Source organism: Chelonoidis abingdonii, chromosome 5 (genome assembly GCF_003597395.2).
Source record: "Chelonoidis abingdonii isolate Lonesome George chromosome 5, CheloAbing_2.0, whole genome shotgun sequence".
Classification (NCBI taxonomy): Eukaryota; Metazoa; Chordata; order Testudines; family Testudinidae; genus Chelonoidis; species Chelonoidis abingdonii.
This window is the reverse complement of record NC_133773.1, coordinates 93,939,752-93,963,397: the sequence shown is the minus strand read 5'-3', so window position 1 is coordinate 93,963,397 and position 23,646 is coordinate 93,939,752. Positions and strand designations below refer to the sequence as shown.

Genomic DNA, 23,646 nt, shown 5'->3' with positions numbered 1-23,646 from the left:
AGTAGGGCACTTACACTGGTGAGAGCAGGATTGTAATGTAGACACTGACATAATTAGGTTGACATAAGCTGCCTTATGTCCATCTAATTGCGTAGTGTAGACCAGCCCTAGGTGTTTCACCTCTTTCCCCTCCAGATGCGCCTAGAATTTATACATATTGTTCTATGGTGAATTTTAAAACAATTTGAAAATACTTTTGCCAGTTTTAAATTTAAGTGCACATTGTATCAGAGCTTACTTGCATCTTTATAATATACTGCATTATATGCGCACAGCTAAATATCTACATAATCATATTCACCCCTGTGGCCAGGACTGCAATGAAAGTGCAATGGTTGGTATAAATCAAGAATGGACATGCATGGAGAAATATCATATTCACCAAAATGGATACCATTTGGTTTTGTGTTCTTTCATCTTCAGGGACAATCAGGGAGGTAAGCATAGCATTTTTGTACCAAATTTCTAGTTTTGTACCAAATTTTTTAACTTTATCCTTGCATCTAGATCTAGTTGGAAAAAATTCAGTAGAATAGTTTTCCCTCAGAGAATGCAGTTCTGTAGAAAGTGACATGCTCTGGAAAATCATGCCCATTTCATCAAAATTTTATTTCAGACAAAAAAAAAAAAGGGGGAGGGAGGCAGTTCTAACAATATTGAAATGTCCCATTTAATTTCAATATTTTTAATGAAAATTTTCAATTTTTCCTTTAAAACAACTTTGTTTTGATTTTTTAAAATTTTGCATTATACTATACAGTGAAATTAAAATTGAAATGAAATGAATCCTGTAATTGCGCTAACATATTTGATCAAGCTCAAACAATTTTTCCCCTGTCATTTTCTTTCACACATAATTTTACATGTTCAGGTTTCATTCCAGCCAAACGAAAATAAAAATTGAAATGTCACAATGCTCTGCAAAATGGAATTTCTGTTCTCTGCCCTGCTCTACTCATGTCCCTTATAGGCCATCTTAAAGAATTTCAGGCAATTACAGGATTCAAATTTGGGGAAATTCTTGGAGAAGGAGGTGTTTAGAGCCATGGTTTTAGTTTAACCTATTTTAGAATTGCCAGCTGAGAAATCTGAATTGAGATCCAGACTTCTCCAAAATTTAGGAATGTTCAGGCCTTAGGTTTTAATTGGGATCCATCACCAATGAACACAGAATATGTCTTAGAAGAGTCTTGAGAATGAAAGACATGAATAAATCTTCCTAGGATCTAAGTTTATTACAAATAAGAAAAAGACATCCCCCTCGGCCTTTGATTCATCCCAGATCAGCAACCACAGAGGTTCTTCAGTATGCAAATACATCACATATTTAAGATTGAAAATATGCTTTTTTCCACTGGTCTCCAATATTCATGCTTTGGCCTCTTATTTCATTATAAGTACAAGAGGTTTAGGCTAGTGTCTGAAGGAAATCTTTAAAATCCATAAATGCAGCCATTTATTAGGGAACTCTGAAAGAAACTGAGTTTGAAGCAAGACTGCCACATGAACTGATTTTGGCCAACTTCATGAAAATCAAATTCTGTTCATTTAAAAAAAAAATTGTGCATACCAATTAAATACTCTAAGCTGTTAGTAACTCCATGTGTGTCTGCATCTTATTAGAATAACTTGAGATGGGACTGAGAAGCAAAGTTCAAATCTAGATCTGGATCCAAACTTCTCCAAAGTTGGAGCGGGTTGGATCCTGTATTCTGCTGTGGATCCATATCACAGAGTTGGATCTGAGCTCTGATTCAGATCCACAAAATTCAAGGGGTTCTGGAATCAATGTTCTGGTTTGGGCCCATCTTTAAAGTAACCACCAACCCAGCAGACATGGTGAATCCAGCTGATGTCAGCCCTGAACCCATAGGAACATGTTTTGGGATGAATTTTGATATTCTCAAAGATGTGGGTAGCCATAAAATATGTCCAAATAAAACTAACAGCAACTCTTCAGATAAAAATCCCCTCTGTGACATAACTCCATGCAAAATGACAGGAAATCACAGGACTCTTCAACAACTGCCTGTAGTATAAACACACAGCTAGAATTCAAAAGACAGAGGAACAAAATTTCAGAGAACATTTTGTCTCTGCTGCTGGAACTACGAGCAAACTAAATCCTGTCTGGCTTATCAAATTTTAAAAATGCACGTAGATACTCAGTCTTTTGGCTTGATCCTGTTACCACTGAAGTCACCTGGAATTTCGCCATTGGTTTCAATGGGTGCAGTTTCAAACCATCAGAGAGACTGGGGTGTGGGGGGGAACCTGTTGATCTAGAAGTAGAGTGATGTATACTGTACTAAAATTAACTGGAAGAGTGGATTAAATCTGTATTCATAAGTAAGAATAAGACTGCCTGTATCCGAATAACTCTTTATAGATTGTATACTTGTACAACATCTTTTAATCCATCCTATTGCTTTCCAAAAAGTATGAGACAATAAATAAATAAATAATTACATAATACAAACTGGAAAAGTGTATGAATAGATTTTTCCTGCAATCACAGGAATCTTCAGAAGTTAATTTTTCTACCAAACCTTGGACCAACTGCAGGGCTGACAACAGGGATGAGGGTAAGGAGGACAATTGTACCAGGATCCCAAGCTCAGGGGGCCCTTCAAAACATCTGTAACATCTGTGTAAATAAAATGAAATGGGAGGGGTGGGGTGGGACCCCAGTGAACATGATGTTCCAGGGCCCCAAATTTCTCTCAGTGGCCTGACCCACTGTAAGATTTTACAAATAAGGTATTTAGTAGTTCTGCTCAGCTAGCTAGGGCAAAATCGTGGCTTCAGTGGGAATTTCCCTGAGTAAACACTGAATATAAATTTAGGATTTCATCTCAAAAGTTTAAAGGGACATTGTCAATTTAAAAACCAGCCTTTGGGGTTTTTTTAACCTACTATTGTTACTAGGATTATTATAACTGAAATACATTAGAGCAAAATACTGCTTTCCAATTTTTTCAATTGTTCTTTCACTTTGGGCAAGATTCTGATATTGTTGCTCTGCAAGTGGTCTTATTTAGGTCAAGGAGACTTTTTGTGGAGTACAACACTACTCTACAGGAGCAGGGGCAACTGACTCTGGTCCTCTATGCATCTGACTGCACTTTATATCAATTTCAACTGTTCTCCCAGAATAGCCAGTTTCCCTGTTGTTTGCATGGGTCTTTCACACAGCAACAAAGGAGAGAAAAACATTTTTTAAATAGGAAAGTGTGATTGAAAAGCAACAAAAATTGGCAGGGAACTCTCTCTCAGGTATACTAGGTGGAACTACTCATACTCATTTTTCAAAATGAAGAGTTTTCAAGTTGACATTCTTTTAAATACTGGAAAAGAACATGATAATGTACAGTGTGATGTTAGCAAATACTCTGAATGTTAATGACATTCTTAGGGATGAATTAGCACAATTTGATCTTAACTTTGCCACTTGTGAGTTATGTAGTTATCCCTAACTCATGGAATAATGAGGCAAATTCGTTGTCCACAGTTGCAGCAGCATCTATATAACTTAACTGTGTATAAATAAGATGGCTTGAATGAAAAGGGTATATCAGATTAATTAATGAGGTGTCTAACCATATAACTGCAAAGTTTGGGACAGGTTAGTCAAGTTATGTTTACAAAAATGTATTTTTGGAAAATAATATACTCACTTCAAGAAGAAGTTATACAGGAATATCCACATTTCTCAGGTGGCAGAATAGATTCACATATTTATACATATCTATTAGTGTGTAAAAATATCAACCACCCCAATGCTTACGGTTTCACAGTTCAAACATCTAGTTTCGTTCGTCAGTGTTCCCTGAAAAATTTCATGCACCCAGGTGAGTTCTTGTTTATTGTTCTCTTCCGCTTCATTCATGTTTCCATTTTTTAGTTTTCCATTTTGCTTTTCCTGCTTCTTCTCTTCCTGCAGGATGTCTGCAATGGTGTTTAGCAAGTAGTTTAAAAATTCATGTGCATCTTGCTGCATGTAGTTGTCAAAGAGATCTGCAAAGGAGAGAAGAAGAACTGTATCTTTCTAAAGTTCCTTTGCTCTATGCAGGAAAGGATATACTTAAATTCAGGTTTTGCTCCCAAATACAAGTACAAGCCCCAATTCAGGAACATACTGCCTAATTTAAGCTTGTGAGAAATCCCACTGACTATGTGCTCTATGTTAGGAATGTGCTGAATTGGGACAATAAAAAACATGGGTGAGGATTGAGGGTGGGAGAGTCTCACAGAAAGGTGTGGGTTTTTTTCAAAGGGATATTGTTTTCCCACAGTAATTTGGTAAGAGCATTGCTCCTGAAAACATTTCCTGAATTTTTGTTTCTGTCAATAAAGCTCAATAAATTATGGGCCAGATGGTGCACACACATGCACAGTCACAAACCAGAAGGAAACTCATGGGAGGCACCTCTGTGGCGATGTCATATAAGATGCTCCAACGTCAGAATTTCCTTTGAATATTTCCATCAGCAGCTTGGTTTGCCCCATCCCACTCTCTGTCGAAGATGCAGGAACTTCTGTTCCCCAAATACATGTATTTTTATCTCCTACAACCCTCTCCAGCCAAGATACACGTGAATCCCTTCCCAGGGGGTCCCATCAGAGGCACCGGGCTATCTGTATGTAGACCCTTTGCACTGTCTCTTGGGCCACACCTACTGAGATGGCTCCCATGCAGAATGAAGCTGTGTTACCAAGACTGCCTCCTCCTCTGATGCCCTTAGAGGGGAATCTCCCCAGATGGAGTGGGCACCGTTGCTCTTGTGAAGTCACTATTTCTGGGAATGGGAGGAGCAGCAGATGTAGCTCACTGCATGTATGTTAATACTGAACCCCTGGATGTTTTAGGCTAGTGGATCTGTACTATCCACAAACCTACTGGTCACATCTCATTCACTCTTCCAGCTGCCCAAAATATCCATCTCCATGGTACTGTATAGAAAGCCATGCAAAGCCCCTCATCCAGACCTAACTGCCTGCTGCTGGCTTTCTACAGCCTGCCCCTCTGTGCAGTGGAAATATCAACAGAGCAGTGTACCCATAGAAGATTTGGCCCTTAATTGCAAATCCTAGTATAGTTATTGCCAACTACAACACACACACACACACACACACACACACACACACACACACGTATATGTATACACTAAATAATTAATATTTAGGAAACAAAGCATTAAAAGCTTATTACAAATCTAACCTGATTCTTTGATTAATCTGACCACACTGTTCAATGTTTTTACTTTCCTAGGCATTACATGAGTCCCTGAAAGAATCAGAGTTTGCACTCACCATTCTCCTTTCGTAACCTTGAAATGAACTTCTTTGGTGGAATCACTCCAACTTTTTTTTTCTGAGTAGCAATACTGTGGAAAAGGTCTGCCAGGCATGTCAAGAGGTTTTCCTTCTTTTTCTGTTGGGCCTTGTATGCCAACACATTCTCCCGAAATGGCCGGCAAAAATACAATGCCTGCAGCACAGAGTTACAGTAGCAGGTGTTCCCAAACTGCCAATTTAAAAGCAAAAATGCCCTGAATCACTGTGCAAGGTAATATAAACTAATCATTTCATCCAGCCTCTGCAATCTGCATCTCCAGTAGAATACCCCATCAATTACTACATAGATGTTGACTGAATATAGGTTCGGTGCCATTTACTGACTGTCACTTAGCAAAAAAAAAAAAAAAAAAAAGTATAAATATTAAAATTTCTTAACTGACTAGGACTGAAAAGAAAAGCTCCAAATGTAGGGGCATTATTTAAAAGGTATTCACTGCAATGAGCGCATCTTTGATAAAAGTTCCTATAAACCAATATACTCTGGAAAGGCCCACTCCTGTTCCCACTGAAATCAATGGCAGAACTCCCAGTGACTGCAATAGGAGCAGAACTTAAATCGGTTCATTTGGGACATGAAAAACACCCTTTAGACTGGATGCTTTCACTCATCCGCTCTCCATTAGGTGAATAATGCTTTTTGACAGATACACCTAAGCATATGCCAAATTTTAATCATGTAAATACTCCATTCCCATTGACTTCATGCATCTTGATTTAAAAAGGTAAATATCAAAGTGGGGTTTTATAGCTAGAAAAAGATATTATTTAATTTTACTTGGGGTCAGGGAAAGAAGTGGTTTATAAAATGTTAAAACTGTTTATGGTTTATAAAATTTCACTAAACTGTTCTCCTCAAATGGTAGATGTCCTAAAATGTTTGACTTAGGTGCAACCAACTCTCAACATATTACCTCAAATTTCCCCTGGAACACTAGGAGCACCTTCCCAAATTCTAGGCTTAAATCAGTGTTGCACTGGAGATCACTGAAATTAAAGCAGCATCAAACCATAGAAGAGTCTATATGGTTCTTATCACAACTGCTCAATATAAAACAGTATATGGTTCACCTTACAGAAATGGTACTTACATTGACCAACCCAAAGTAGTGTTCATTGATAGGAAACTGCTCTGGACCGATGTCTTTTTCCAGAGCAGAGGCATTGGTGCCCTAAAAGGGAGAAAAAAAAGCCAATCATCCTCCATTTCAGATTCCAAAATAAAGTTATGAATAATCATCAGATGAAAACCATTTCCCCCTTCCTGGGAAAAAATTAATCAAGCTAAAGCTGGCCTTAGGAAAGGACAACCTGGGAGCTGCTTAGGCCAATAAAGATATTTGCATTTCTAGAAAATTGCCTGGCTGGCCTGATCCTGCAGTCTCAAGTAATGGTTGATTTAAGGTGAGCAAGACACTCTGTTGATAACCTCCCCATCCTACCTTCCCTGCATGAAGGGGTTCATGTGGTTTGGGGAGAGGCAGAGGAAACAGTGTTCATTAGTTGTATTCCAACTGAGGTAAATAAATGAAAAGCAGTATGCAGGATCCTTCCTTTCTGAGACAGGGAGCTGGAACCAACAACCACATAGTTCCCTCTCCCTTAGCTATTGATCGTTCTATCATCCAAAAGCTCAGTCTGTTTCCCTGCTGTATATAACATGCCAATATTTTAAGGCGAGGAGGAACCACTATGACCGTCTCTTCTACCTGCATATAGCACAGGCCATAGAATTTCACCAGCTGAATTCTGCATCAAGCCCATAGCTACAGCATATCTTGTAGAAAGACATCCAGTCTTGATTTAAAGACTTCAAGTGACGGAGAATCCAACCCATCCCTAGGCAACCTGCTGCAACACATAATAACCCTCACTGTTTAAAAATTGCACCATGTTTCTAGTCTGAATTTGTCTAGTTTCAGCTTCCAGCCATTAGATCTCATTGTGTCTTTTTCTGCTAGATTAAGCAGCCCTTTATTAGATACAGTCCTCTAATATCAGGCACTTAAAGATTGTGATCAGTCACTGCTCAACCTTCTCATAGTTAAACTAGTCTCACTATAAGGCAGATTTTTTTAATTAATATTGTAGTTCTTTTCTGAACCCTTTCTAATTTGTCAACATCTTTTTTGAAAGTGTGGACACCAGAACTGGACACAGTTACTCCAGCAGTGATCTTATTAATGCCATATGCAGTGGTAATACCATCGCCCTTTTTCTATTTGATATTCCCAGGTTTACAAATCCAAGGATTATGTTAGGTCTCTTAACCACCGCATGGCATTTGGATCTCATGTTCAACTAGTTATCCACCATGGTCCCCAAGTTACTTTCACAGTCACTGCTTTGCAAAGTACAGTCCCTGATTCTGTAAGGGTGACCTACATGGATCTATTTTGCCTGGGATCAGTGTCAGGCTAATCAGCCTATATTTACCCAGGTCATTCTTTTTACCCTTTTTAAATGTTGGCACAACATTAGCTTTTTTCCAGGCCTCTGGAACTTCCCCAGGGTTCCAAGATTTGTTCAATATAAATATTACTTCCTCAGAGAACTCTTCAGCCAATATCTTTAAATATGCTGGTTATAGGTTTCAGTGATTTTTTTAATGTTACTTTTTTTTCTAAGTCTGATTTAAATTTTCTTACTACTCCCATCATCAGCCAATTCCTTGTCATACTGGATTCTTATCTCCTGTCATTCACTGAAAGAAGCCGTTTCTTTTCAGACAAATCAGCTGTCTTAAAATCGACACAGATGCTGTTGGTGACCCTGAAACTTTCCAAGTAAAATGACTTGCCTGAAGTCAGTAGCTTCCAATACAGTTTCAAACATCTTGCATTTCATATCCCTTTTTCAGACCCTTCCACCCCCACACCGTTCATCTTAACTCCCAGGGGCAGAGGTGAAAGTAAGCTGGTACGGGCCAGAATGGAGGACCGGTAAGAAAAGGGGACTGACTGAGGGAGGAAGAAGTCTGCTTCCTGTATAAGAATAGTTTAAACTCAGCTGTTCCCTGATAGTTCAGCCCCCAGGGCTAGGTTTCTAGCATCCTTGTTAATTTCACTCACAGTAGCTGGGGAGAGGGGGTCGAGGGGAGGGTGTGTTTGACCGTGGCAGAAACAGTCCTTTTCTGCCCCCAGGATGAGGGGATCTCTCCAATACTAATATATACAATGAATACAAGCATTTGGCTGCACAGCTTAAATCCAGAGCTAATAAAAGCAGGTGGAAGAGGAAAAGTCACTGTCACATTGGTTTCTCGGCTCCTCCCTCCCCCTCCTCCAGCCAGGCTGCAGACAAGGCTCTGCATTCCTCCCGCCCCACCCTCAGCAGGGGTTCTCCTCTAGGCTCTAGCTTACAGTAGGGACACTGGCTGAGATGCCTGCTGCTGCTGCCTGCAAAAGAACAGTTTAAACTCAGCTGTTCCCTGTGCAGTTCAGTGCCCAGAGTTAGGAGCCGTTTCGGGGTGGTGTTGTGGTGGGGGGTGTGGTGTTTGGGTTTTTTTGTATGGACACATCCCTGTTAGATTCACTCCAGTTGTTGTTTGAATGTTGATGTGACCATGGCAGGGCCAGTCTTTTTCTGCCCCGCGTGGATGCAGTGGATCTCTCTAAAACACATCAAATCCAGAACCATTCCAAGTTTCAAATCATACCTTCCCTCCGCAGAGGATCATGGTGATGAGTATCCAACTCTTGAGATCTCTCTGTGAAATATTACTGTAAAAAAAAAACCACCACACAAAATGAATGCACTATGAGAACATGTGGAAAGATGCTGTCGTTTGATGAATTAGGTTTATATTTGAGGCAAAACATTTTGCCAAAGCACTAAAGATTCACAGCGGAAACGGGTGGAATACCCCCCATAGACAAACCACAAATGGATTGGAGGGGAAAACTGAATATTCAAGGAAATTATTGTGCCTCCTTTGAAAGAAGTAGTAGTTTTCATTCCAGTCCACCCTCTTTATATATTGATTTAAACACGTGAAATGTCCTTAGGTCATCGGGTGCAATCTCAGATCTCTTCCTGTTTTATCCTGCCTGCAGCGTGCAGAGGCTGAAATTGACAACACTTTCTCTAAATATCTTGTATATTTCATGAAGGCTATTCCAGTTGTCCTTCATTCACTCCTAACTTCCCCTCCCTCCCACCCCCGGCTCCCTCCCTGGCTATCTGGCTGTGGTTTTTGCCTTGGTTACTTACTCCTTGGCAGACCCAGCCCAGCGGCACCTGCTGACTCTCTGCAGGCAACAGCCCACAGGGGCTGGTTCTGGGGTCACTGCTGGTCACTGGCAGGCTGCAGTTGCATTGTTTGTGACACATTCATACACATACACATTACATACAGTCAGAGGTGAAAGTAAGCCGGTCTGGTCCGGCATACCGGCAAGAGCCAGTACGCCGTGCTGGACCTCATTGACTTCCATGGCAGGGATTGAAAGGGCTCTGGGCTGCCCGGGGCTGCGGGCAGCCCTGAGCCCTTTAAATCCCAGCCGCAGCTGAGATTTAAAGGGCTCAGAGCTCCCCGCCGCTGCAGGCAGCCCAGAGCCCTTTGAATCCCTGCCACATCTGGGATTTAAAGGCTCAGAGCTCCCCGCAGCTGCGGGCAGCCCAGAACCCTTTAAATCCCGGCCACGGCTCCGGCGGCTGGGCTGGGGCAGGGATTTAAAGGGCTCAAAGTTCCCCATGGCTGCGGGTGGCCCAGAGCCCTTTGAATCCCGGCCACAGCTCTGGCGGCTGGGCTGGGGCCAGGATTTAAAGGGCTCCGGGCTTCCCTCAGCAGCAGGAGCTCTAGGCCCTTTAAATCCCTGCCCCAGCCCCTCAAAGCTCGGGGTTCCCCCTGGCGGCTAGAGCCCCGGGCCCTTTAATTTGCCCCTAAGCCCCAGGGGGTTCCCAGCCACCTCTGCAGCTGGAAGCCCCTGGTTGATTTAAAGGCCCTAGGTATCCCAGCCACAGCTGGTTCCCCAGGGCCTTTAAATCTTGAGAAACCACGCCTCTTCTGGATGAGGCCATGCCCTCCTCAGGATTCTGGAAGTACCGGTAAGTCCTGTAAATTACTTTCACCCCTGCCTGGGGGGCAAGTACATGTTTGAGTATGTTAATATTTCCCAAATGAGCCACCTATAAACAAAGTACTTTACTTCATTTTTGTCAAGCCACAATAGGCTCAGTTCTTCAGTTCGTTCTAGCAGAGCTCAGATATAGAGGGTGTGGGTGTGTGGAGAGGAAACAGGGAGCCAATTGTGGTTCCATGATTGTCAGCCACCTGGCCCCAGCAGAAGTTAGAGCAATAGGGGGTGTACTCCAAGTTCTGCTACTAGCATGCAGTCACATTACACCAGTAGAGGACCAAGAGAAATGGCCCCCTTTTGTCCACACCCCATTCCAGACATGCCTTTGTATTCCCCATATACTGCGGGGTGTTAAGAGAAGCTGGCACAGGAAATATCAAAATGAATGAAGTAGCTGCAGCGTATTCACTGCTGAGACAGGCTCCTATCAGAAACTCACATTTAACCACACACACACACAGAAAGAAGCATCCATACGAAATTGTTATTGGCTACATCTCAAGGCAGATGAAAATATGACATGCTGCATACATTCAAACTCCATGTGAGGATTAGTGTATTTGCTGGGAACGACAGTCTCCATTTCACCAAAGACACACTGATTCAGCAAAGCACAAAACAACTGTTGCTGAGAGGGAGGAAAAGGTATTAATCTAAGATATACAAAAGGCTAGTGGGAAAGTAAACTGCCATCATTGTTGGTCTTAAAACTTTGCCTAATTTAAAAAAAAAAGTTCTCATAAGTAAATACAGAAGTGTGATGTTGTTTCTTTCAGAACTAAACTGTCTTTGGGTTGATAAGTTACTCAGATCAAAGCATGGGTATAAGGACTCAGAAAAAAATGAAAGTTTAAGTTCAGCTACTTGTCCAATAGAATTTCTGTTGTTATGTGACTAGCATTCAAATCACCCCTACACAAAGACACTTCTGGGTATTTTTTTAGCTTTGCAGAAAGTTTCTTGACCTATATAAAAAAAAGTCTAAAGGCCTTAGGAAATAATGACCTGTAACATGCCACTTTTTTGTAACCCACTTTGTAAAGAGGGTAGGTGTGTCATTAAACCTGTGGCGGGCCAATACTATGCTTATAAATTACTTCTGCAGTGCCCACTTGTGAATTCTCAAAGACCTGACTCCATGGTTTCTTATTTGAGAGAATGCCAAAAGGCTTGGACAGATCTTTTCTATTATTTAAAATATCTCCTAAATATTGTGAGAAACTACAAGAATTAGGATTGAACAGATGACCCACCACTGAAAACCAAAGAAGTCCATGATGTGCTCTATCCATCTGTGTACCATGCAATCTGTATTTAAAACTCTGGACTCTAATTGCTTTTCAATATGGGGAGTGATGCGAATGTCATCTCTGCACTAAAGTTGCTGAAGCATACTTCACAGAAACAACATAGGCTTAGCAATAGCTTGTCACTCATCACAGAGCTACCCCTTCTTTTTCAAAAGTAGGCCTTGGACATGGCAATTATACACTATACTCTATATCATCTTTGGAGAAAATAAAATAGGGAGGGCCAAATTCAGCCATTGGGTAAACTGACACAACATCCACTGATTTCATGGAGGGTTGTGCCAGCTTACATCAAGGGTGAATTCAGCTTGGTAACTATTACTTTCAGGTGCCTGAGACAGTACTGTCAAAATTACATGGAGAGATTGGAGGCTGAAAAGTCTTGAGAACTGATTTTTAACAGGAGATGCATTTCCCACACAGAGGAAGAAAGATCTATACAGTATACATTTAAAAAAAAATAAAAAATTTTAGAAAAGCATTGACTTTACATTGTAAATGTTTAGTATAGGACGGCTCCCCAATAAGCAATGGAGCTCAGAGAAGAAGGGAAAAGTTTTGACATATCCCACCTAGGCCATGTCTACACTAGGAACATGTATCTTGTTACAAGCATTTAACCAATGTTTATCTAACCTGATGTTAAACATGATTTCACCCCTAGTGTAGAAATACACAAGTCATGTTTAAAAAAACGTTAGTCATTGTGCTTAACCTACCCTAGAGTTATCCATGACCACTTAATAAGTTTTTAAAACATTACTGTCATGGTTACATAGGGTTGCCAACTTTGGTTGGACAAATTCGTGGAGATCTCTTTAATTAAAGATTTATCTTTAATTCTTGGAGACTCCAGGAAAATCCGGGAGAGTTGGCAACCCTATGGTTATAATCAAAGTAAAATCATATTTATTAATATACTAATTAAAATGTCTAATACATTTTCCCACTGTAAACCTGATTCTAGGCTGTATCTCCACCAGGAATTTTGGCAACATTTTCCTAACGTTGCTAATGCCAATTCAGTTCCATCAGGAATAGCAATGGTGGGATAGCTGATTATAGAAAAGGGTCCTGCACTGAGGAGGCCCTACAGAGACAGACACTGGACTTGGATTTTAGGGTGTTAATTCCTAGACAGGATTCAGAGGCAACAGATTTGGTGAGCTGAGCCTATTTAGGCTCAACAGCTTAAAAGAAGAGTATGTTACAAAAGGAAATGCTAAAGGGGGCTGTGGTGACCAGAACACAGGCCGGGGAGCTCCTGGGAAACAGAGGAAGTACCCTTACAGCTTGTAGTCTGGGTGAAATCCTGGCCCCACTGAAGTCAATGGGAGTTTTGCCATTGACTTCACTAGAGTCAGGAGTTCACCTTTAGCATTTTGAAATGTACTGCTCACAAACCAGAATGGAAGGAGCAGAGCTAGCAGGGGCAGCTCCAGGCATCAGTACACCAAGCGCATGCCTGGGGCGGCAAGTCATGGGGGGCACTCTGCCGGTCGCTGCAAGGGCAGCAGGCAGGTTGCCTTCGGCAGCATGCCTATGGAGAGTCCGCTGGTCCCGTGGCTTCAGCGAACCTCCTGCAGGCTGCCGCCGAATCCACGGGACCAGGGACCTCCCGCAGGCAAGCCGCCGAAGGCAGCCTGCCTGCCGTGCTTGGGGCGGCAAAATACCTAGAGCCACCCCTGACAGCGAGAGACTTTTGCCAAGTTTGTGTCAGCTTGGTATAAACCAAGACTTCTGCAATAGAACCAAAGCCAATGTTTGAATCAAAAGCACAGTCCTGAGCTTCTGATAATCTTTTCTTTTGTTTTGTCCCTGGCCCTACTGCACTTGAATTTGCTGATCATCATCATCTCAACTCAAATGGCTGATAATGATTTTTGCACTGGAGGGCCACATGAAACAAGAAAGAATAGCAGATTAACTACATTATGATTGTTCATTCTCAAAATTATTGTGGAAATAATGAAGCAAAGACCAACATTTAGTTTATTGCATATATAAACCAACAGCCCCCCAAAGCCCCAAACAGATCTTCATGATTAAATCAGATTAGATTGTAAAGTCTGCAAGGCAAGGAGAGAATCTTCTCATTTGTTTGCAAATACCTAGCATAGTTATGAGAACTATATAGTTATTTAGTTGTAATTACTTTGCCTCCTATTTTGATTATGAGTCTTCTCATTCTACCCGCTATCAGAGGGGTAGCCATGTTAGTCTGGATCTGTAAAAGCATTACTCATTCTACCCCTTATTTTATAGACTACCATGGAACACAATCCAAGTATGGCACATTTTTATATGTACTCTTTGGGTACCTCTATCAGCTACCTCCAAGGCACAAAATACTTCCCTTTAGACAATGTAGTCTAAGTGATTATTGTACATATGTACAAGAGGCCAATTAGTTGAGAATCTCAAGAACAAGACTAAAAACTGAATTCTGCTCATGGAAGTATGTGCAGGGCTCCCACTGACTTAAATGGCAAAGAACAGCTGTCTACGGAGATACAACAAGATTTGTGTTATGTCTAGTCTGATTTTTTCATGAATCATTTAAAATAGAGTAATACCAGTCATGACATAAAAATGATATAAAGAATCTGATATTAAAAATATGGGCAAAAATATAACAAAATATTTGTTTTTGAAAAATAGAAACTAACGTATCTAAATAATAAAAAATAATTAAAACCCAGATATTTTGGGGAGATAAAAAATGGAAACCAGTGAATCTGAAAGAAACTAGGGACAACAGAGGATGCAAATTAGATATGATTTTGCAGTGTGATAAAGTTAAGCACATGCATGTTTGCTGTAAGTACATGAATAGTTCTACTGAAGTCAATCCAGAGGGAAAATTAAAAGTTTTTTTTAATGTTAACTTCAGGGAGCCCAACAAATAGATATTCCTCTGAGAAAATAATACATTAGAACTGTAAAGTCAATATTAATGACCATGGAGAAATAAAAGAAAAGATGAGAAATAGTAACAGGGTTGCTACTGCAAGAGAAATGAAAAGTAAAAGAACATAAGAAAATGATCATGAAAGACACAGATGAAAGTGAACTGTGAAAACAAACATTTAACAAATGAATATAAAAGGAGCAAGAGATTAAAGAAAAAAGACTGCCACTGATAGGAACTGAGGCTCAGACATGGCTGGGAACTAAAGAACACTTTTTTGTCTTAGTGTTCACTAGGGAAAACATGCTAGAGCAAAACATGCTAGAAATCAAGAAGTTTCCTGGGGGAAGAACATGAAAGCTTAAAACAAATGAAGGGTGACACCAGAACTGGTAAAAGAGAAATTAGAATAAAACTAGAAATGGCTGCAGGGTCAGGCAGCCCTCATCCCAGAATTTTGAAAACAGTAGCCTATAAAAGGGGAGGAGAAAGAAAGAAAGAGATGTAGAACTTTCTTTCTGTGTGTAGCTTGCCAATCTTGTCAGCTAATGGCTGTGCAATGTAATAGGGAGAAGAGCTATCATGTGTAAAACCACAGCTCAGCTCCCAGAGTCAACATGCGTAGAGAGTGCAGACAAGAGAGTGAACTTTACATCCCACTCAAGCTATTCCTCCTAACAGACACACAAAGTAGCACTGATGAGTTAGTCCTCATCTACACTCAGGAACAACCACTTTCACCAGTCAGTGACCAGCAATCAGTATAGCGGAAGCAGTGCCGATAAGGGCAGGATGGAGTATAACTGCTTGAAAAACAGAATTCCCATCCCATGGGAAATTCTAAGAGTTCCAGATTTTATTTCATCCCAAAATGGAATGGAAAGTTGAAATTCAGAATTTTTCATTGAACAAAACATTTAAAAAAATTTCATTTCATCTTCAGATAAATGCTTCATTTTGATAAGATCCAAAGGTTTTGTTTTGACTTTTATTATAAAATATAAAAGTCAAAATTATCAAACTGAAATGAAACATTCTGATGATTTCATCAAAATATTATATGGGAAATTAACACATTCAAACAAAAGTTTTTATTTCATCAAATTGGCATTTTCTGATAGGAAAACACTCCACACAGAAAATTTTCAACCAACTCTATAACTGAGCTATTTGGGTTCTGCCCCTGCTGGGAGAATGAAGAGATGAGCCAAACATATTTTAAATGAGTGCAAGGAAGGAATAAGTGAATTACAGATCTATAAAGCGGGAGAGCTACAGAGGGAGCTGCAATTGGTCACAGGCAGCTGAACCATCTCCTGAGCAGCTGCGACTGCCTGGGCTCCCCCAGCTCTGGTTCCAAGAGAAGGCTGCTTCCCAGTGTCTCCCTCCCCATCCTTGATGCCTCTGAGCCCAACAGAAGCAGATTCAGCTGCTTCTCCCCACCAATCACTGCTTCCTGCTGGTCTGAGATCAGAGGAAAGTCTCCTTCTCCGCTGCCGACTGCCACTGCTGAGCATGCAGCACCAGCACCCTAGAGGATAGGTAGCAAGCAAGTTCAGAGAGGAAAGCCAACTTCCCCAAAACTGGGTGGGGAAAAGGGGTGGAGAAAGAAGAGGAGTGTAAGTGTCCATAAGGAAAAGGCAAGAAATTCACAAAAGATAGGGCAGGGAAGAAAGGTGGTCATAGTGGGAATGCACATGCACAGAAAGGTAAGTTAGTGGACAGACGGACTAACAAGGTAATTCAGCCCTTGTCACCCAATGAATTTGACACCCTTGTTTTAAACTAACTGATCAGGGGCAACATAGAACTATTGCAGAGGAAAAGTATGGATAGTCTTCTTAGTATATGCACAATGTGCCTCACGTGGCACATGACCAAGGATTCATCACCAAATCATTAGTTTCCCCAGCCCAGGCTGGGTACTGACAAGGAGTGTGCCATGAACACTGATTCATGCCCCCCCCCCCCCCCCAGGAATAGTGAAAATTATTAACATGGAATTATACAAGGTGTCTTATTTTTTTCCTCACCAGCATCCTTCAAAAACTTACTGATTGTTTTTCTTTCAGGATCTCCAAACTACATCTCTACCTAAAATGAAGGGGCTGGAGAGGGAAAAGTAGGTTTTTTAAATAAAGTTGTGTCAAAATTGAGGCCAAAGTTTCTAGAAGTGGTTGCCTAAAATTAGGCACCTGCTACATGTGGTTTGATTTCTCATAGATGATGAACAGATGCAGCTCTCATTGAAGTCAATACATATTTCAATTAAATAAAACTTTTAAAGTAATAACTGCAGATTGCATTTAAAGATGTGTGTGTGTGTGAGAGAGAGAGAGAGAATGAAAGAGATCAGAAAACTGGGCATGAAAGAAAAAATGCTTAATTATTTGTACTCTCATTTACAGAGATGGAATTCAAAATAGTGGCAGTAGGAGTACATGAGGAGTTTTTCTATCTCAAAATCAGAATTCATGACAGAGTAAAGTGGACTATATTGTTTACAATCCAGAAAAGAATATAGCTGATAGTGAAAAGAAGTTAACCTTAAAAGTATATCATCCTGCTTTTTTCTTATGTTACAATAAGTGCCATAAAAATGCATGTATTATAATAGTTGCAGCAGCAAAACAATTAACCAAAAATAATGTAATTTCTTTTGGCTCATCAAAGATCATCAGAAGAAACATGTCATATGTATAAAAATTATGCACACTTGAGACCACAATTCTAAAGATTGGAATCTAAATTGTGCCTGCAACTATATTTTCACACTTAAATATTTACAGTGCTTCATTAATCTACCCATAAATAATTTAAGATGGCTAGTTTATTGCCTAGACAGTGACAGACTGCCCAAAGTTCTTCTTGTTAGAAGAAATTTCCAAAATTAAAATGATCATATAATTTGTTCTATAATAATTTTAACCAATATCAAGTACGATGTCAATTTAAAACTCATGGTGCTAACTTCTGCACCTCAAGTATACTTGTGTTGCAGAGAGCAGAATCTGGCTCAGAACCTGTGTTTATAGAAATAACTAGAATGTACATAGTTTCCAGAATCTAACATTTTTCAAATTTGTCTCTGTAGCTAAGATCCTGATATTGCTAACTCCCATCATTCAAACAATCCTTTTAAAAATAATAAAATATAAATAAAAATAATAAAATATTGAGTTCTTTTTTTATCTGACTTCTGGGTTTTGAGCTTTTCATGTTTTCAAGCTTTTCTCCACAACCACAAGGGCTAGAAGCTTAGTTTTTTAATGAAAACTGAGATTCTCATGCGGTCACATAACTCTTGGAGCTGGCCTGGGACTTTAAGAAAAACATCAGTGAGGCTTGATAAAATCTTGAGCTGGAAACACTAAAGCCATGCTTATATAGAGTAGAGAACCAAATTAACTTGAAGGGGTTTTTTGTACTGAAACTTGTTATTGAACTCATATTTATACATTGTCTAGGATTACCAAAGGAACATTCCAGTGTCTAGTGTAACTACAATGTATGTGACATCTGTGATACGCTGTATAACAAGAGATCCTCACAAGTTGTGTCATGTTATCACTGTGCATTAAACTGACACATATCTTTCAATGGAGATCAAGTGATATCAAACACTATTGAAAAATGTTGGGAAGGGGATTTAAAACCTGCTTTTAGCAGGACAACACAAAGGTGTATTTCTCTTGTTCACAGTACAACAGAGATTGTCAGGTCACTCTGTACAAAAAATAAATAAATATATATGTTTAAAAAATGATTAGATGCAGTTCTTACAAAAGATAGTAACATTCTCTACACTGCAGTCTGAGCTTAACTCAAGAGTCCTAGGCTGAATCAGAAGGCCATCAACAGAGAAATGTACTGCAGTGGATTTCACTAACAATCTAAAAATTACAACATGCTTATTCACCTTTGGACCAAACCCTCTATACTCTAGTCATACTGGCTGCCGTCAAGGAGCTTTACAGAAGAGGATTACAATGCAAGTTTAATATGGATACAATATGAGTAAATACAGGTACTAAAAATAAAAGTCCCTAATTTCACCTGGACTCCCTTCAGCTGGGGTAACATTAAGGCATGGACATTCTCTAGAACTGAGTTTTCCAAATATATCATACCATTCTTCCCCAAGCAATATTGCTAATAAACATTTTTATATCACCTAACATGATTAGAGCACTGTACACATATTTGACTAACAACTTCTCACAGCATCTGTCAGGCATGTAAAAAGAGAGAGTTGAACTCCCCTAAAATACAACTTTGCTGAGCACGTGGATCCCACCATTCACACAAGAGTCCCACTCACTTCACTGGAGCCCCACATGAATGCACGGGTATACCTGTGCAGAACAAGCTGCATAATCAGGGTGTTGGACCTCACCTACCAGTGATGACAATTTTTTTTTCTAATTGTGGGGACAGGACAAAGAGAAAGGACATGGCCTTTATTGGTTTGTTTTGGAAATTGTGGGTTTATTTGTTTAACACGTGGACAGCGATATCTGCTAAGTTGTTCTTTTACTGGGTCACTTCTGCTCAGTTACTGTTGCCAACTCTTTTGCTCTGGGCTCAGTAAATGAGGATTCATCTATCTATTGAATATGCTGTAATAGATTTTGATTTTTTTCAACCAAGTTAAAATATTTTCCTTCACACACTTGTTTCCCTACACCTGTTTTGGCCTTCCTGAAAAAGGCCTCACCATAACTAGGAGACCAGACTTACAATTTGACATACTATACTCCCAGGCAGTCAACTAAATAATAAGAAGCATTCTTCCCACAACTCTGACTAACCCAGTTAGATCAGGCCAATTTCACCCTGTTAATTCTCACTGTATTCATTTAATCTAGAGATGAGCACATAAAAATTTTGAAACAAAAAATCCTTGTTCAATAGAGGACTACAATCCAAACCCTATAATCCATCATTACATGACAAATATTTATAGCAGTGTAGGTGAGCAAACACCAACTAAGCAAGGGTTTTTATGTAATCATTTCATGCACACACCTTCAAATGGAAGGGGAACTAGAAGGATAAAGGGAAAATAACAGGGTGAGTTTTTAAAATTCCTTTCAACTAGGAAATGAACTCCAAATATATTTCTCTCTTAACCAGTTAATTCTTAGGCCAAAGAATTGAGCCATTTGGCGCCAAGCACTGAGATATTGTCTGGGATTAAGACCTGGGCATTAATAGTTCTGGCTGGAATTTATAATAACCTATCGTCATTCACCCTTCTCCAAACCCACTCTTGGTGCCTTTTTTTCTCCTTTGGATTTAACATATTTTGTTCTTGTCTTCTCCCTCACCCCCCATATTATTTGTGTCAGTCTCGCTCTTCCCTAGTTCTTGCTTCTATTGTCCCTCCTTTTTGAAAGCCTTTTATGATCCACTTGCCTCCCCCTGCAACACGCCAAGCATTGCAGCAGCCGTCCCATATGGGGTTGACATAGCTTCTTCTGGAGTCCATTGATAGAGCTCCTTCATTTAGCTGAAAGTTGTAGTTAGAGAAACAAAGCATTGTTGCCACCCTAATATCATGAAGAGAGCAAGAAACCACACTTGGTCCTGAACACGAGGCTTCACTAGACCATCCCCTTCTTCTGTTCTTGTGTCCCTTTCCTGTTTAAGAATCTAATTCTCCTCTTTACATTCATAAGATGTTACTTGTGCAGCTGCCTACTGATGGTAGCAAGAGCGACAATAGCAAAGTAAAACTAATGCAAGTCTAGTTGGTTTTGCTCTGTGGTTCTTCTGGATCTTGGGGAAAGCGCAAATACATTCCTCTAAAATAACTGGAGTAGGTGGGGGTGGAAACATAGGATTCTTAAGACATCATGCCAATGTTAAACTCTTGTAGCCCTCTAACAATCTCCAGCTTTTTTTCATGCGGTGCTGTAGCATGCAGTCTAGGCGTGATCACACCCACCATTCATCAGACACTGAAAACTGAAGCCTGCCTATAGGGTAAGGTAAGTAACTCCAGGTTTTCTCCCCAAATACTGTATTGTTTCCTACATATTTCTTTGCGATATACTTGCCTCCTATTCCACAGGGTTAAAAAAATAAGAACAATGAAAACGTTAGAAAACCACATTGGGGACGGGAGGCAAGAACTCGGATTATCTTACCCTAGGGATTCTCAACCTTTTTTCACAAAGTGACACTTAAATTCAATTCTCCTGTAATGCACCTTAGAGCAGACATTTCAAAGGTGGCAACGAGGACCTTGGAACAAGGGTGGGGGCATTCCTAGCATCCGAGAATGACAGGTTGCAAGTGACTTATCAAACCAACTTCAGGATAAGACTGGAGACATTGAATGGGGGCAGACTCACAACCCTCACCCCCTTGGGCAACTGCTTGTGACCCCCAAGGGAACCATGAGTCACAGGTTGAGAACCACTGCCTTACCCTATAGGCAGGCTCCATTCTCCAGTGCTGATGAATGGTGGGTGTGACATCACCTGCAAAGGGCATGCTGGGGCACCACATGGAAGGAAGCTGGCAACTGCATGTAACTGTTCTTGCAGAACCTGAAAACAAGGGGGGAAAACATAAACTACAACAACAAAGGGTGCTGAAATGTGTTCTTACCCTATTTATTTTCGGCATTTATCACCTACCCCATAAATTGCTTTCTTTTGCAGCAGGTCCATTAAAACCTTTGAGCCCTTAAACTATAACCAAACAAATCTTAAAAATCCAAAGGCAATGTGGTCTAATAAGCAAACCCCAAAGTCTATAGAGTCAAAATGAAAACCATATTCAAATGTGTAAAGAAATCTTCCTATCCAATCTTATTGGAGCTGAAAGCAGCAAGACCCAACACAAACTGAAATGAAACATTAATGTTTTAAATTTATTTTTCTAATCTTTTAGACTATCCTGGGAGTGGTGGTAGTGGTGAAGTGTTTCAAAAATATAATAGAAACATCTTGGGCCAAAGTCCGTTCTTATTTACTGTATATCCCTTACAATATCTATCAGCACAGATTCTGATCCTGTGGCCATTTTCAAAAATGGGTGCCTAAGGCTAGGCTCCTAAGTCCACAGTTATAAGCCTAAATAAGTGGCTTGATTTTCAGAACAGATGAGCACCAACTGCTCCTACTGACTTCAGTAGGAGTCTTTGGGTGCTCAGTGGCTTTTAAAACCAGGCCACTTAATTTTGGAGCCTCAGGATGGATTTAGGAACCTACTTTTAGGAATCCAATTTTAGAAATATTGGCTCAAGTGTTTAATTGGGGCCACAAGGTGGGGACACAAACTGCAAGCTTGTCAGCCTGCCTAAGTGTCACAGTACAAAGGATGAGACCCTCCACTGTTCTGAACTCCTTCCCATACCTAGATGCAGAGGGGTGGTTGGACAGCTGAGCTCTGAACTCTCCCTTCTTGGGGAGATAGAATGTCTGCATTCAATGCAAGGAGTCAGTAGAAGCTCTTCAAGCTATTGACTGCCCTGTTTTGAATTAAATATCCTGCTTATCTTTACATGGGCTTCACCCACTTCCAGATCTCACCAGCCTCCAGCGAGAGGATTAGACAGGAATAGCCATAACTTTACTCCCCGGTGCACCTGGAAAGGAGTCTCCTCCCCTCCTCTCCCCCCATTCTGATGTTGCACCATGGGGGATTGTTGAGTTGGGTCCCTCACCCCTGAAGCCAGCCTGCAGGTCAGCAAGTACTTACCATATTACAGATGGAGGCGATGTTTCTGACAGTCATTAGTCTAAAGGTTGCAGTGATCCCACACCGCCATCTTTATAAGGTAAAAACAGACATGCTCATGTTTGGAAGATCGCGGGGAGGAGAGGAGAAGGAGGGTCCGAGGTTACGCTGGGGGGCTGGGAGAAAAGCCGGCAGAGGGGGGTAAACAGCCACTCAAGCCCCCGCTGCAGCAGGGAGGCAACTAGCAGAAAGCGCCTCGACTCCTCCCGCTCCAAGAGCCGCCGGCGGGCGGCGGCTGCTCCTCGGAAGGGCTGACTAGCAGATTTACCAGCGCTGCACTGGCAGCTGCAGCAGCATCCCTCCCTCCCCCTTTCCGCTCACTCCCCCTTCACTGCATGGGGAGATCAGCCGCGCAGCTGTGCCAGCCAGGGCCGTGTTACTCTCCCCCTTACTCCGCCTTCCCTGGCGGCCGCTGTGGCCGCGCTTCGCTCCATTGCAGGGCAGCGCCCGCCCGGTGATCAACTTTGACAGCGCCGGCGAAGGGCAGGTCAGCGCTGGTAACTGGCGTGGCACCGCCACCAACCGGCAGCGCCTGTCCCGCGGAGGCTGCTGTGCAGCAGCCAATGCGGTGCGTGGAACGAAAAGGCGATCGCTCCCCCCTCGGCTACCCGCCGGTTGTGTGCTGAGTGTCAGCGGGTCAGGTGGGGCTTCGGGGCGTTGGGCACTCCACAGCCTGGAGAGGACCTGGCCCAGATCCATAGGTGCTGGAACTAGGGCTGCTGCAGCACCCCCTGCTTGAAGGGGTTTCCATCACATACAGGATTTACAGTTCGATTCAATGGCTCACAGCAACCCCACTGTACAAACTGTTCCAACACCCCTGCCAAGATCCTTTAGTTCTGACAAGTGCAAAACAAAACTCCCACTGGATTCAAAGGGGTTAAAGGATCTGGCTGGGACCCCAGAAAGGGGAAGAGCACCCTAGTTCCAATTTGCATCTATGATGTGAAACCGAAAAGCAGAAGGCAGATCTGCTGAGGGGTGTTAGTTGGGGAAAGGTCGTTTGTTTTTAGATTTATTTGCTGCTTCAGCTGAGTTGTCTGTGATGTGTGCTAAGAGAAATAAAAAAAATTATTAAAGCTAATGTTAAAAAAAATGTAATACATAGGTTGGGAAAAGAGTCTCTGTACATCTGGGTGTAGTGCTTAGATTATCTACAACTATAAAGTTAGTTTTGAAAAGTCATACGATACATAGAGTACATAATCAGCAATAATGCAACTGTAGGTGAATA

At 41.2% G+C, this 23,646-nt stretch overlaps 1 protein-coding gene across 2 annotated transcripts in view; it reads right to left on the bottom strand.

Moving 5' to 3' along the window:
* USP46 (ubiquitin specific peptidase 46) overlaps positions 1-22,922 on the bottom strand; it is a 36,445-nt gene extending 13,523 nt beyond the window's left edge. The window contains exons 1-5 of one of the 2 annotated variants that reach the window (XM_032773227.2): positions 22,374-22,922; positions 21,096-21,217; positions 6,450-6,530; positions 5,314-5,527; positions 3,788-4,017 (exon numbers count right to left, since the gene is read on the bottom strand). In XM_032773227.2, coding sequence (XP_032629118.1) covers positions 3,788-4,017; positions 5,314-5,527; positions 6,450-6,530; positions 21,096-21,176 — 606 coding nt within the window. In that variant the 5' untranslated portion in view covers positions 21,177-21,217; positions 22,374-22,922. The remainder of the gene's footprint in view (positions 1-3,787; positions 4,018-5,313; positions 5,528-6,449; positions 6,531-21,095; positions 21,218-22,373) is intronic. The other variant, XM_032773228.2, reaches the window with a different exon arrangement.
* Between the last annotated feature and the right edge of the window lie 724 nt (positions 22,923-23,646).